The 13,988-nt window shown below is 40.9% G+C and overlaps 1 protein-coding gene across 1 annotated transcript in view; it reads right to left on the reverse strand.

Annotated features, from left to right (window-relative positions):
- Positions 1-13,988, reverse strand: part of DNAJC11 (DnaJ heat shock protein family (Hsp40) member C11) — a 99,824-nt gene that overhangs the window by 59,284 nt on the left and 26,552 nt on the right. The window contains exon 2 of the mRNA XM_072156281.1: positions 7,643-7,772. Within this exon, the coding sequence (XP_072012382.1) occupies positions 7,643-7,772 (130 nt within the window). The remainder of the gene's footprint in view (positions 1-7,642; positions 7,773-13,988) is intronic.

Consider the following 13,988-nt stretch of genomic DNA (forward strand, 5'->3'; position numbering starts at 1 on the left):
GTGGTAGGATATCATTATCCCTATGCATTAGGCACTGCTGTAAATACCAAATCTGTACTCATAGTTACCTGGTCACTAAAAGTACCCCAACGCGCGTTTCAACCCGCCGGTCTTTCTCAAGGGGTGATGTTGCATAAGACCAGCCCAGTATTTAAGTGCCGACTAACCAATGAAATGGCCGTGAGATAAGTATCACCTGTGGCTGCGGCGCATGGCTGTCGGCATGTATCCGCATCGCCGGCCGGATCGGGCGCTGACGTCACTGAGGCGGATCATGTGACCGCGTCATGTGACCTCAGCGACACGCCTCCTGGCACGGAAGATGCGGACCAGCGGCCGGCGGACATGCGCACTAGGTGAGTATCGGAACCAGGGTGCAAGAATGCAAGAAAAACTTAGTTGGGACACGGACCACTCTATGAATATGAAATAAATAAGCAATTAAATTGCCATTGATTCCTGAGAATTGTGTTGAGAAAAGCAAAATCGAGATTGCGTGAGTGCTCGCATTAGTCATAAAACTGAATGGTATAAATTGGCCCAAAAAAATGAGAGTCACCGTTAGTGTATAATATTGGGGTGTAAGAAGAGTGTATGGACGAAAGGTGACTGGGTGCTGCTTGATGATGTGTCAGATTAGTGGAAGTGGAATGTTGGTTATAACTTGGGATGACAGAACTTGCATAGTCGTGGTGTGAGTGAATGGTGTTGTATATAAGGTGATACATGCCATGGCTAGTGGGCTGGAAGGGGAAAATTGCTGGAGATGATGGCTCGCCTGAAGTTAGTGGCCTAAAAAGGCACTGTGTGGTGAGTGGGCATGGTGAGTGCCAAAGTGAACACAATGTGTGATGAAATGACATGTGGATGAGACTGTGGAAGAGAGGGGGGGGGGAGGGGAAAAGAAGGGGGGGGAGGGGGGATTGTGAGGGGGTGCTGAAGTGGGTGAGTGGTGAAAAGTGAATGCGTGTGCATGTAGTGATCGAGGAGATGTGATAGATAATTGCATGATTGTGGTGCTGAGAGCTATGTAGCTGGTGATGTGCCCGGGGCGTTGGAGGGACCAGAGGGTATAGTGTTGGTGAATGAGACCATAAAACGGAAGGTGTGGGTGTGAGAACAGTGGTGAGATTGCATGCAAAAACTGTGCGGAAACTCAGTGAGGAAGTGAGGGTGAGGGAGACTGGTGACATAATACTTACTTGATCCACAGGGATTGAGTGAATTGGTCCACCTATATCTGGATGAACATTATGTACATATAACGACCACAGATGGTCTAAACACAAGGATGTATATGCGTATCCAAAACTATTAAAGCTAGAAAATAAGGTTAACAAGTGTCAAAACCTGGTTATAGTCAAAGACTTGAAAGAACTGGGCTGGAAGTCAACAATGCAGAGTGATGCAAATCACATATGAATCATACAGCAACAAACATAAAATTAAAAAGTTAAAATTGAAATAAAAACAAGAAACATGATTAAATCATGAACATTCTGAGCGGAATGAAATGGGCCGATACAAAAATTTGATTGTATAGTGCAAATCGTGTTGGTATTTTATAAAAACGCAGAAAAGCCAAAGTTTTCGTTTAATCCTGATGGGTGCACCGTCTTGAGAGTCCAGATCCATCTGGACTCTGTCTGTAGCAATTTCTGTTTTAATGCCCCTCCACGCATGTCGAGGTTGATATGGTCGATGCCGCGGATCCGCAAAAGATTCGGATTGCAAGAATGATATTTTTTGAAATGATGGGGGACTGGTTTCAATTTATCGATCTGAGAAAGATCTACCAATGCTGCTTTAGAAATGTCATTGACATGTTCCCTAACTCTGGTCTTTAACTCCCGAGTCGTCATGCCGATGTAGATCTGAGGACATGGGCTTCAAAATCACATGTGATACAAGAGGTGTGATTTACTTTGCACATTATACCATTCAGTTTTATGACTAATGCGAGCACTCACGCAATCTCGATTTTGCTTTTCTCAACACAATTCTCAGGAATCAATGGCAATTTAATTGCTTATTTATTTCATATTCATAGAGTGGTCCGTGTCCCAACTAAGTTTTTCTTGCATTCTTGCACCCTGGTTCCGATACTCACCTAGTGCGCATGTCCGCCGGCCGCTGGTCCGCATCTTCCGTGCCAGGAGGCGTGTCGCTGAGGTCACATGACGACAGCCATGCGCCGCAGCCACAGGTGATACTTATCTCACGGCCATTTCATTGGTTAGTCGGCACTTAAATACTGGGCTGGTCTTATGCAACATCACCCCTTGAGAAAGACCGGCGGGTTGAAACGCGCGTTGGGGTACTTTTAGTGACCAGGTAACTATGAGTACAGATTTGGTATTTACAGCAGTGCCTAATGCATAGGGATAATGATATCCTACCACTGTTCAACTGTTTGGGCATACACACTGCTATTATGCATTTACTGAATTTTTGTGATTAGCCACCTGATGATGCATATGCTAATAACATCTCACCACTGCTAACCTTTTGGGCATACATATTGCTATTATGCATTTATTGTATCTTGTCATTAGCATGCCCTTTATTTTGTAGCATTCATTGTCTGTATCTCTGGCTCCTGGTCTATATGAACTTCTGTCTCCTGCAGCCATGTTTCCTGTTGTTTTTAGATATATGTTTTTATTATACACTATGTAATTAAATAAAGGTGTGCACTTTTTTCATTACCTTTTATGGCATTTTAGTCTTCATTCGTTTCCCCTTTTCCTTTAGTTAGTTGATCTATAAACAGAATTTGCCTGACATGACACCTTCCTGCAGTCTCAGGCAGTCCAAGTAGTGACCCATCTTGTGCTGCTTGGTCCTGTCTGAAGAGTGAGGAGGTGTGAACAGGGTCGGATTGGAGCTCAAAGATTCTGGTAGCAATAAGTTTGTTACTGCCTAAATTGCCGTGTTGGCACTCGTGTGCTTTAGGTCTCATTTTGGGCACTCAATCTCTAAAAGGTTCGCCATCACTGTCCTAGAAGGTCTCGAGCACCATGCCATGCAACAATGCAGATAAGCTCATCGAAGACCAAGTCAACAAGTGGGACAATTAAAACCTACTATCTACTTATCACATTTTAAAAGGGCAGGGGGGACCCACCAGAATTGTGTTTTTGTTCATTGTGCTGCCGATTTTCAGAGTGACGTGACTGATCATACGTAGACAGTTAAATCCCTGAAGAAACAACCATAAGCTGAGGTGGGTGATGGACGTCATACAAAGGCATCCATAGGCAGTCATATAATGGCCTCCAGTAAACATATACTCCATCCTGTGCTTCCAACTGTATGTAACATATACTGAGCAGATGGAGGTCAAAAGGATAGCTTTGCATTCCAGAATGAGTCTATGAACAAGCTCGGCGGGTACATCAGGACAGCTTGCGTACACTGAACGTGCGTGTGTATATATACAAAAAAAAAAAGCAGATGAAATGTGAGCACAGCCTCATGTAAAAGTAAAACATAAAAGACCTATATTAGAGACTAGCAGAATCAAATGAAACCCAAATCAAGTTTAAAAAAGGTAATTACAAATTGTGGTTCTTTTCAAAAATTAAATAACATTCATTTTAGTTTTATTAATTTTATGTAAATATTTTTGTAATTGTTCTTAGACATTATATACGCTAAGTACGTTAATAAAATACAAAAAGCAAGTTCTTATACAACTAATTGAATGTAAAACTAAAATGTTATGGTTGTCAGAAGGCCAGGATGGAAAAAAAAAAAAGTTTTCCTTTAATCCCTAAATTTTTACCTAGTTGTGATAAACAGCCAGCTCCCTCCATCCACAAAAGCAAACAGAATTTAGAGCACAGCTGCCATTCAAATGAACCCACCCAAAATTAAATACAGGCAGTCCCCGGGTTACGTACAAGATAGGGTCCCAGAGGTTTCTTCTTAAGTTGAATTTGTATGCAAGTCGAAACTGTATATTTAATAATTGTAGATCCAGGCAAAAGAATTTTTGGCCCCAGTGACAATTGGAGCTTAAACATTTTTTGCTGTAATGGAACCAAGGATTATCAATAAAGCTTCATTACTGACACCTTACAGCTGATTGTTGCAATTTGGTACTATAGTAAACATTCAGAAAGCGTCACCAGAGGTCAGAGGGGTCTGTCTGTAACTATGGGTTATCTGTAAGTCCTTAAGTAGGGGACCGCCTGTACTTATTTAAAATCTATGATTTAAAAGCACTGCCTTAACCCCAAGGATGCGTTCACCATGCATTTTAAAGGACGCCTACCACCAGGATAAGGGATTGTAAACCAAGCTCACTGACATACTGGTGTGTGCCCCCTATGGCAGGATCTGCTCTTCTTTTAGCTTCTTATACTCTTTTTTTTTTTAATTACAAAAAAGGCTTGTGCGCCATAGGTGTTAATGGAGCCTGGAGCCGCTCAGGCTTATTTGCATAATTTTTAAAGCCTTATTTTCTTAAAAACAAGGGCATAGGAAGATTAGAGCCTATGGATAGAAGCATCAGAGGAACATGTATAAAGACATCTAGAAGGTACTGTGTGTGTGGTTTGTGGGGTTGAGGTGGAGGTACCCTGGTTAGAAGTTCTCTTTAACCCCTTAACGCTCAGCGTCCAATATATCGGACACTGAGCCGATGCTATATCAGCTCAAGACCTGAGCCGAACCAGCATCGGGAAACATGTGGGCTCCGATCGCGGGTGCTTAACCCGTTAAATGCCGTGGTCAGCGCTTTCGGGGGGCGCCGATCGTTGCTATAGCAACACTGGGGTCCGATCTGGACCCCAGAGTTACCTGCAAGAACTGCCAGTAAGATGGTGTCTGTGATGTCATCTTACTGGCACAGTGCGAGCCTATGCATGTGCATAGGCTGACACTACTAATACCCTGCAATACATGACTATTGCAGAGTATTATCATGAACAAGCAATCAGATGATTGCTTCTTCATGTCCCATGGTGGAAACTGTAAAAAAGTGAAAAAAAAAAAATAAAGTTAGAAATCAATAAAAATGCCCATAAGCCCCAAAACATATAAAGAGGCATATAACGCAAAAAAAGTCAAATAACACAAACCCCACACATATAGTATCACCGCGTCCATAACAACCTGTAGAATCACAGTAAATCATTATTGAACCCGCAAGATAAACGCCGTAAAAAAACAGTTCTAAACCCTCCAAAAATTGATTTTTACCTATTCAATCCCACAAAAATTGCAATAAAAAGTGATCAAAAAAACACTTGTACTCCAGAATGATACTGGTGCGAAGTACAACATCTCCCGCAAAAAAAGAGCCATCAACCAACTCCGTAGCCAAAAAAGTAAAAATGTTATGCCCCTTGGAAGACGGCAATGCAAAAATTATAGATTTTTCCCCACATTAGGGTTTTATTTGATAAATTTAGTAAAACGTAAGAAAAAATATTCCCGGTGAACACTGGAAATAAAAAAAAAAAAAAGAAAAAGAAATAGAGTAAAATATACAGTACAGAATTGATGCTTTTCTACTTCTGCCCTCAAAAAAAAGTTCCTAAATTTTCAACAATAGGGAATACCAACCCCAAAATGGTAACACTGGAAAAAGTATCTCAGCTCGCAAAAAAAAATGCCATCACATGGCCCCAATAACGAAAAAAAGAGACCAATGAGGAAACTAAAATCCTGGCAGCTGCAGGATGCTCCTTCCCTTCTGCGCCTCTCTGTCCGTCTCTGTACTCAGGAGAAATTGTAGAACAAATTGTATGGTGGGTTTTCTCTTTTTAACTTTCGGAAATGTGTAAATTTTAGGGCTAAATGAACGTATAACCGAGAAAATTTGACCATTCTAAATTTCACCTCCATTTTGATTCAATTACTATGAAGATCTCAAGGGGTTAACATTCTTCCTAAAAGCTGTGTCTGATAGCTTGAGGGGTGCAGATTTAAAAATGGGTTGATTATATAGGAGTGTTTTGATGCTAAATATGTAAAATTGCATTCAAAACTGTATTTATCCCCAAAATAGTCAATTCTGAAAATCCGAAAAATTGCTATTCGATTTGTAAGCGGCGTCAAAATAAATTATCCAGACATTTAAAAAATTATGAAAATGTAAAGTAGACATATGGGAAATGTTATTCAGCAACTTATTTAGGTGGTAAATCTATCTGCCTGAAAACGCAATGACTTCGAATTTCGAAAATGGCAAATTTTTTCAAAAAATTAATCATTTTTTCTTTTTTTTTTTGGAAATAAACACAAAACTTATCAGCCAAAATTTACCACTAAAATGAAGCACAACATGTGGGGAAAAAACACAATCTCAGAATCACTTTGATAAGTAACAGTGTTCAAAAGTTATAACCATATAAAGCGACACAAGTCAGAATACAAAAAGTGGGGCTAAACCTTAAGCTATTTAATGGCTGCGTCCTTAAGGGGTTAAGGCTCATGCTCAGAAAAATGCTCACAAACATGCAAACATTGCTAGTGTTTTTCTTTTCTAGCTACCAAGCTACTATCTGCAGACTCATGCCCACAGCTGATGCATGCATCGGTCGTGGCGAGTTGATTGTCCGCAGTACAAATTCTAGAGCAGCTCCTATTACTGCCTGTCTTTTTGACCGTCCTTTACTACTGACATAATGTGAGTTGTGCTCCCTTGGGACCACATTCCCGTTTGCGGCCCACAAAATGTACATATTTGTGAGCATGTGGCCTAAGAAATAAAATCTATACATCGCGTTTCTAAACACAATGCAAGCATTTTGTGTGACCGCACCCTTACCAGCAGGGTCAGCTCCAGGCTTCAGTAAGCCCCTGGATGATAGAGCCTCAGTGGCCCCTTTGCAGTCAACTCACATGGCGGCATTAAAAATACAACAGTCTACTGTTCCCTAAAATATTCCATTGTGTGTCATACCAAACAGCCGCCTCATGGGTATTTTATATAAAGCCCCCTCACAACCTATGGATTCATTAGATACAGCCCCTGTGAACTTCATGGATTCCTTATGTACAGCCTCATTTGGGCCCCCCTGCACCTCTGGGGCCCGGCACTTGCCCGAGTATGACCACTACTGGAGCCGGCCCTGCTTGCTGGGTTGACTTACCATTCAGCACTCCGGAAGAAACGACTCTTAAAAGGACAAGTTTCTACCTCATAACAGAAACGTATCAGCTGAGATAAAAAGTCTTAGCATAACAATTTAATCTTTATGCAAAATATAAAAAAAACACACCACGCTAATTAATATAAAGACGTTCAAATTGCAGTTTAGATGGCCCAATTAGCTCAATATTTTTATTTTTTGGAGACATGACAAATACCGATTGCTAGGAGGTTAACAAATCCTAATTTGTTTGAATAATGATCTGTTCGCAGATTGGATTTACAACTCTGCAGCTCAAACATTAGCGACCTGTCACCGGTTAAAAAATAATTATTTCAATAATTAGTCAGATCGCTAATTTCCAGCAGCAGACATCGATCGGAGAGACCTAGGTGAGACAAAGGTGCAAAACCAGCCGTCATCTTACAAAACCCTCAAAGGAACGTCTCTCCTGCCAGACACACAATTCAAGGGCTGCGAGAAAATTCAATATCTGCCACCAAAGCAGTTTTAGCAAATCTTAAATATCCACTGACCTTCATAGGCCTGGTGGACAAGGTTAAAGAGTTGCTCAGCTTGTGTTTTCAGTTCAGGGTCCCTGTGCTTGTCAGGGTGGTATAACATGCACAGTCTGCGGTACGATGCCTTCAATTCCTCCTGGGTAGCCTGTAAAATAAAAGAAAAATTGATAAAATTAGTGATATATGTGACCTTAAAGGGACAATGCACCTAGGAATACATGTTGACAGTAAAAAGGACATGATCGTGCCCCCAACACTTAAACAGAGAAATTAATTAGGTTTGTAAACTAAACAAAGGGGAGAGGCTCTTGCTGTAGCCGTATGGTGAAGAGAAGGGAAACGGGCTATATGAAGAATTATTTGTAATAGCTGACTATATATGCTTGAACTTATGGCCACAATGTGCCTGACTGGTTCCCAGGGACCCATCATACAAACAACCACTCACAACACCATGGATAACCAACTGGTTGAAGACGGAGGACGAGATTAGTTGTCATGATTAATCAGCGGTTGCGGCATTTCGACAATCTATATCGTCATGCAGCTTAACAGGCAGACAGCAAAACCAGTTTTCTGCAGAGGATTGGTCATGTTGGTGCCACACAGAAGTTTGTAGTTGTTCGACACAAATGATCCAAAACACATTACATTTTGTTATCTGATATGGCGAAGGTTTTGGGCAACTTTTACCTTATGTGTAGTGTACACCCAGCTTTTTTGATTGTACAAGGAAATGCTATGGGAAAAAGAAGAAAAACTGACTAAGCCTACATTCACAGGATGTATGGCCACCGTACCGTAGTATGGCGCACATACATCGTTGTCGGGGAGAGGAGAAGCAGAATGCCCCTCACCCCCGCCCCTCTCCATAGAGTAACAAAGGGCCCGGCACCGTATTCTGTCGGGCTACAGAACGGTACGGCGCCGTAAGGCCATTGCGTTGTATGGGAAATGTATATGCGACGTATATACGCCCCCATACTTCCGAGTGACTGTACCCTAAATCCTGGATACATTTTTTTTTAAAAATGTATGCAAATGAGCTTCTCCGTGCACAATGACTTGTTTCTATAAGAATTATCAGTCATTTTATAAAGGGCAAGTCTTGAATGAAAAGAAAGCAGATGTAGTGTTATATTAAGACCATGACAGTGTTCACAATTGCAATTCAGATCATATTTTTCCAATACAGCCACAAGGAATAACCCATACAGTAGAAAAGTTACTTCTCAATTTTTCTTATTGTCTTATAGGAGAGCAGCAAAAACTATACACATAGACCTATCTAGGACATACAGCTTGATTACACATCCAAAGTCACTAGGGACTGATGCAGTACAACTTCACAGTCCACTGCTTTACCAAGTAGGTCACCTGATCAACAACTATACAACAAAAGGGCTTGAGTAACATGGAAGTAGTCAAGGACAAATATTATGTGCCAACTGCTTCTAACACGTAATTTTTTTTCTTTGGGTTTTCCAGTATCAGAATGCACCAAACATTCAATTTAAGTTTATAGGTTGCATCATTGTAATCCATTTTAGCTATTCTGGAAAGACCTAGAAAACATTGCTGCATTTCCTAAAAACAGGCCCCCTTAAGTAGTCAGAATGTACCATAAGTGGTATTTCAGCTTTGGCCTTTGTCCGCAGCCACTTATTCTCTAAACCTAAACTTCTACTGATGCAACATGAAATAGTAGTAATCTGCCTCAAAAGATATAGCCAAACAAATCTTAATTTTACGGCATAATTCCTTCAGGAGGTGACTTACTTTGGGAGTGTCTTAGACCACAATCACAATGTGCATAGATAAGTAGGAGAGGCTTGTGAACGGGAAAGTTGCTCTAGGCTCACCTTGAGTGTTATCGCTAATCACCTGTATTCTTAGGCAAGGCTAAATGTCCTGCGTGTCACCAGTCACACGGTCATTCGATTACAGCAAGGCCATGTCTATAGAAGGCTGTTCATATATCATTTAGTTCCCCACATGGTAAGTCCACAGGAATCAGCAGTTACTCTTTGGTTCACCATCAGTTCCTACCACTTTCAGGTCTAAACTACACAGCGCCAAAATGAAACAGCTCATTGAACGACGCCCGTGCTTAGGTTTTTTTTTTATTTAACTGCATCACTGTGCAAAGCACAAAAGGTTGAACCAAATATTTCTTAGATCAACAGTGAGGGTGAGAGTAATGCATCAGTTTACAAAGAAGATGCATGTTATCAGGCCAGCAGTCTTAGTAGCTCATATACAGTATTTCCCTTATATGACATGTATTAAGGAGAGAATGAGGTGCTGTGTGTCCTGTATATAGTACATGTAATGAGGAGGAGCTGAGGTGCTGAGTGTCCTGTATATAGTACATGTAATGAGGAGGAGATGAGGTGCTGTGTGTCCTATATATAGTACATGTAGTGTGGAGGAAATGAGGTGCTGTGTGTACTGTATATAGTACATGTAATGAGGAGGAGATGAGGTGCGGCGTGTCCTGAATATAGTACATGTACGGAGGAGGAGATGAGGTGCTGTGTGTCCTGTATATAGTACATGTAGTGTGGAGGAAATGAGGGGCTGTGTGTACTGTATATAGTACATGTAATGAGGAGGAGATGAGGTGCTGTGTGTCCTGTATATAGTACATGTAATGAGGAGGAGATGTGGTGCTGTGTGTCCTGTATATAGTACATGTAATGAGGAGGAGCTGAGGTGCTGAGTGTCCTGTATATAGTACATGTAATGAGGAGGAGATGAGGTGCTGTGTGTCCTATATATAGTACATGTAGTGTGGAGGAAATGAGGGGCTGTGTGTACTGTATATAGTACATGTAATGAGGAGGAGATGAGGTGCTGTGTGTCCTGAATATAGTACATGTACGGAGGAGGAGATGAGGTGCTGTGTGTCCTGTATATAGTACATGTAGTGTGGAGGAAATGAGGGGCTGTGTGTACTGTATATAGTACATGTAATGAGGAGGAGATGCGGTGTGTCCTGTATATAGTACATGTAATGAGGAGGAGATGAGGTGCTGTGTGTCCTGTATATAGTACATGTAAGGAGGAGGAGATGCGGTGTGTCCTGTATATAGTACATGTAATGAGGAGGAGATGAGGTGCTGTGTGTCCTGTATATAGTACATGTAATGAGGAGGAGATGCGGTGTGTCCTGTATATAGTACATGTAATGAGGAGGAGATGCGGTGTGTCCTGTATATAGTACATGTAATGAGGAGGAGATGAGGTGCTGTGTGTCCTGTATATAGTACATGTAGTGTGGAGGAAATGAGGGGCTGTGTGTACTGTATATAGTACATGTAATGAGGAGGAGATGTGGTGCTGTGTGCCCTGTATATACTACATATAGTGAGGAGAAGATGATTCGTCTCATTCAGGACACAGATTTTCTTGGGAGAACTTCTACAATAAAGTGATTAAGATAAAGATGAAGAACCAAAGATGGTGACGAACCTTAATAGATTACACCTCCGCATATATGCGGGAAATGAAGATTTGATTGGTGACTTACGTTTATTGCAAACAAAAACTAACAGCAAAGCAAAAGTGATCCTGATTCATGATCTGTCAGCAGGAGAAACAAGACAACACTCAGGACTATAAAACTTCCAATCAAGTGGATTACAAACTATTATCTATACAACAGTATCTGAAAGGGAACACAAAAACATAGAAAATGATTACAGATAAATGGGTCAACATCTTAAAGAGAACCTGCCATTTAAATAATCTCAACCAAAATAACTACTTCATTAAAAACTAAGATGAAAAAGCATTGCCTTATCCCTAAATGGTTCCTTTCCTTGGCTGCAATGTAAAAAAAATCTTTTGTAAACTTATATGCAACTCACCGGATGTGAGGCCAAGGACAGTAAGTGAGTCCTGCATATTAAAGGGGTTTTCCCATGAAAGAAAATTCTCTTATTTCAATCTTCTAGTTATATTAGCACAATAAATATCATTTTACTTTACAATGTTACACGGTGTTATTGCTGTTTTAGCTCCTATCACTGCTCAGTGCAAAACCCAAGAGTGTGGGCAGGGACTCTCTCAGCAAACACATTATATCCCTCTAGTTCTGTGGGGTGACAATGTGGTTACATTATTAGGGTACAGGTGTATATACCCTTTCATCTGGCTTCTGACATTGTACTAACACACTGACCAAAGAAAAAGAGATGAGAGAGATCAGAAATGCATGCAATTGCACAGAGGCATGACAGACCAAGGCGGGCACTGTTACACTGTGAGCTCTGCTACATCTCACTGATAAGTGCCTGCCTCCCCCCTTCCCCCAGATCACTTATCTCCTTGTAGTTCGTAGCTCCTCCCTTCTTACCATCTCCTGCCAGGAAGTGATGACTGTGAGCTACGTGCAGGGGGTGTGGCTACAGGCATACAGCAGAGAGAGACAGAAATCAAATTTGCACACAGAAATCCAAGATGGCAACTGACCCCAAGTCAGAAGTTACACGGTCGAGTCTAGGGGCAACTGAAATTGTGTACATGAGGACTGATAGAGACAGGTTGGACTTATATCTGTGAAATGCTGCATTTTCATTAATAACAGTGAATTTTAGAATGTGTTATTTTGTTATCCTGAGTACTTATAAGAAACTTTGTGGGAATACACCTTTAAATTTACTTGCATTGTACTGCCTCCTTGTTCCTGATTGACAGGTCTAAATGTGTAGGTCTTCTGTGTAGAACACTAAGAGAGAGAGCTCTGTTAGATTATTGGACACTTCATGTTGTGACCAGGGTGATGTCACGTAAGGTCCTTGGGGAGGAATAGATGGGAGGGCCGGCACAGTAGAACAGGCTTTCTCTGATGCCTGGGAAAATAACAAAGTTGATTTATGGGGATGTAAGGGAAACAATTTTAGCTAAAAGGAAAGCTATCAGTTAATAGGTCTCTATGGAAACTATCACTAGTTTTATTTGTGAAAATTTGTGAGATTCCCTTTAAAGGGCAACTTCAGAGAAATACTACATAATTACAACAAAGATAAAGCAGCTAGTCTTCAAACAATAAGAAAAACAGAAAATGATGACTTTAGACTTTTTTGTGTATCCATCAATGCTGGTTTGACATATTATCAGAAGAAGATTCGGCATTGCTCCTACAATGTCCTGTGCTGGACATTATATAACATGTCTTACATATAAAGAATTACTACACATCAGGTTGTGACAAATGGCCTATGTATAGACTGGAGTGGAAGGAGAAAGTAAGTTAGTTTGGCTTGTGGCACATGTAATTTGGGTTCTATCCATTTTTTTTATCTGATGGCACTCATTAATTTCTATAGAATCATGCACAAAAATGTATTTTTCATGTTTACGTGTAGCGCACGTAGAAAACTTACAGCAGGTCCTATTCCTGCCTGTGCTAGCGGCTCGAATCTTCCCTTAGGAGCCTATGTGGATGTGAAAAATACTGATGCCACATGTTAATATACTTTGATTAGTTGCTAGTCAACACAATCATGTGCCCCATTAAAAGATTGGGACAAGCTAGTGACATCATTTACCAACCTTCCGTATTATTTCCAGATCTGCAAAACCCAGATGGCATACATATGACCCACAGACCGATTTTGCGGAAATACGGTTCACAAAAGGAAATTACACTAAGGAGCGCAAATCGGGTTGTTACATGAGAACAGCACAAGTTGGTGTGCCTTATATCGTAGCTATTCAGCTATATCATCACGTTTGGGATACCCTGCTACCCTTTGTCTGGAATATCTCTCTGCCATCCATATACCAAACAAGATCCATGGAAATATGTGACTGATATGAGACAACCTTTAATAAGCAGTCAAAAAATTACTTCTGCTAGCAAAGCTTCCTCAATTCTCACAGCAGATTTACAAAGAGATGGCGTTATTTTTATATTACTAGGCGCTATCCTCAGGCACCTTGTTAATACACTCGCAGGTGGTAACACGCGTTATCTATGGCACCTATGCAAAATGAGCAGCATTAAGAGCTCTACTCAAAATTACACAAAGAGAGAAATAAAATTATCATTTCCGTAGACAAGAAACCGGAGCTTTATTCTGCTTTACTTGCCTGTGCAAGACGTCTGCAGTGGAAGTAGGTTTGTTTTAATATTTTATAAGGAAAATATTCAGTATAAGCACAGTTTGTATCTCAGGAAAATAGGAGAGAGTTGCTGAGCGCTCCCCGGCAGCCTCACATAATACAGATGCTCACTGTGCGAAAAGCTTTTGTTTTCACTGCAAAATAGGAGACGGTGAGACAGACTTTCTGAAGAGCGACAGGGAGGAATGGGAATCATACATGGAAAGTTAATGGGAATATGCCGCGTTTA

This window comes from Engystomops pustulosus, chromosome 6, assembly GCF_040894005.1.
Source record: "Engystomops pustulosus chromosome 6, aEngPut4.maternal, whole genome shotgun sequence".
In the NCBI taxonomy this organism is placed as follows: Eukaryota; Metazoa; Chordata; class Amphibia; order Anura; family Leptodactylidae; genus Engystomops; species Engystomops pustulosus.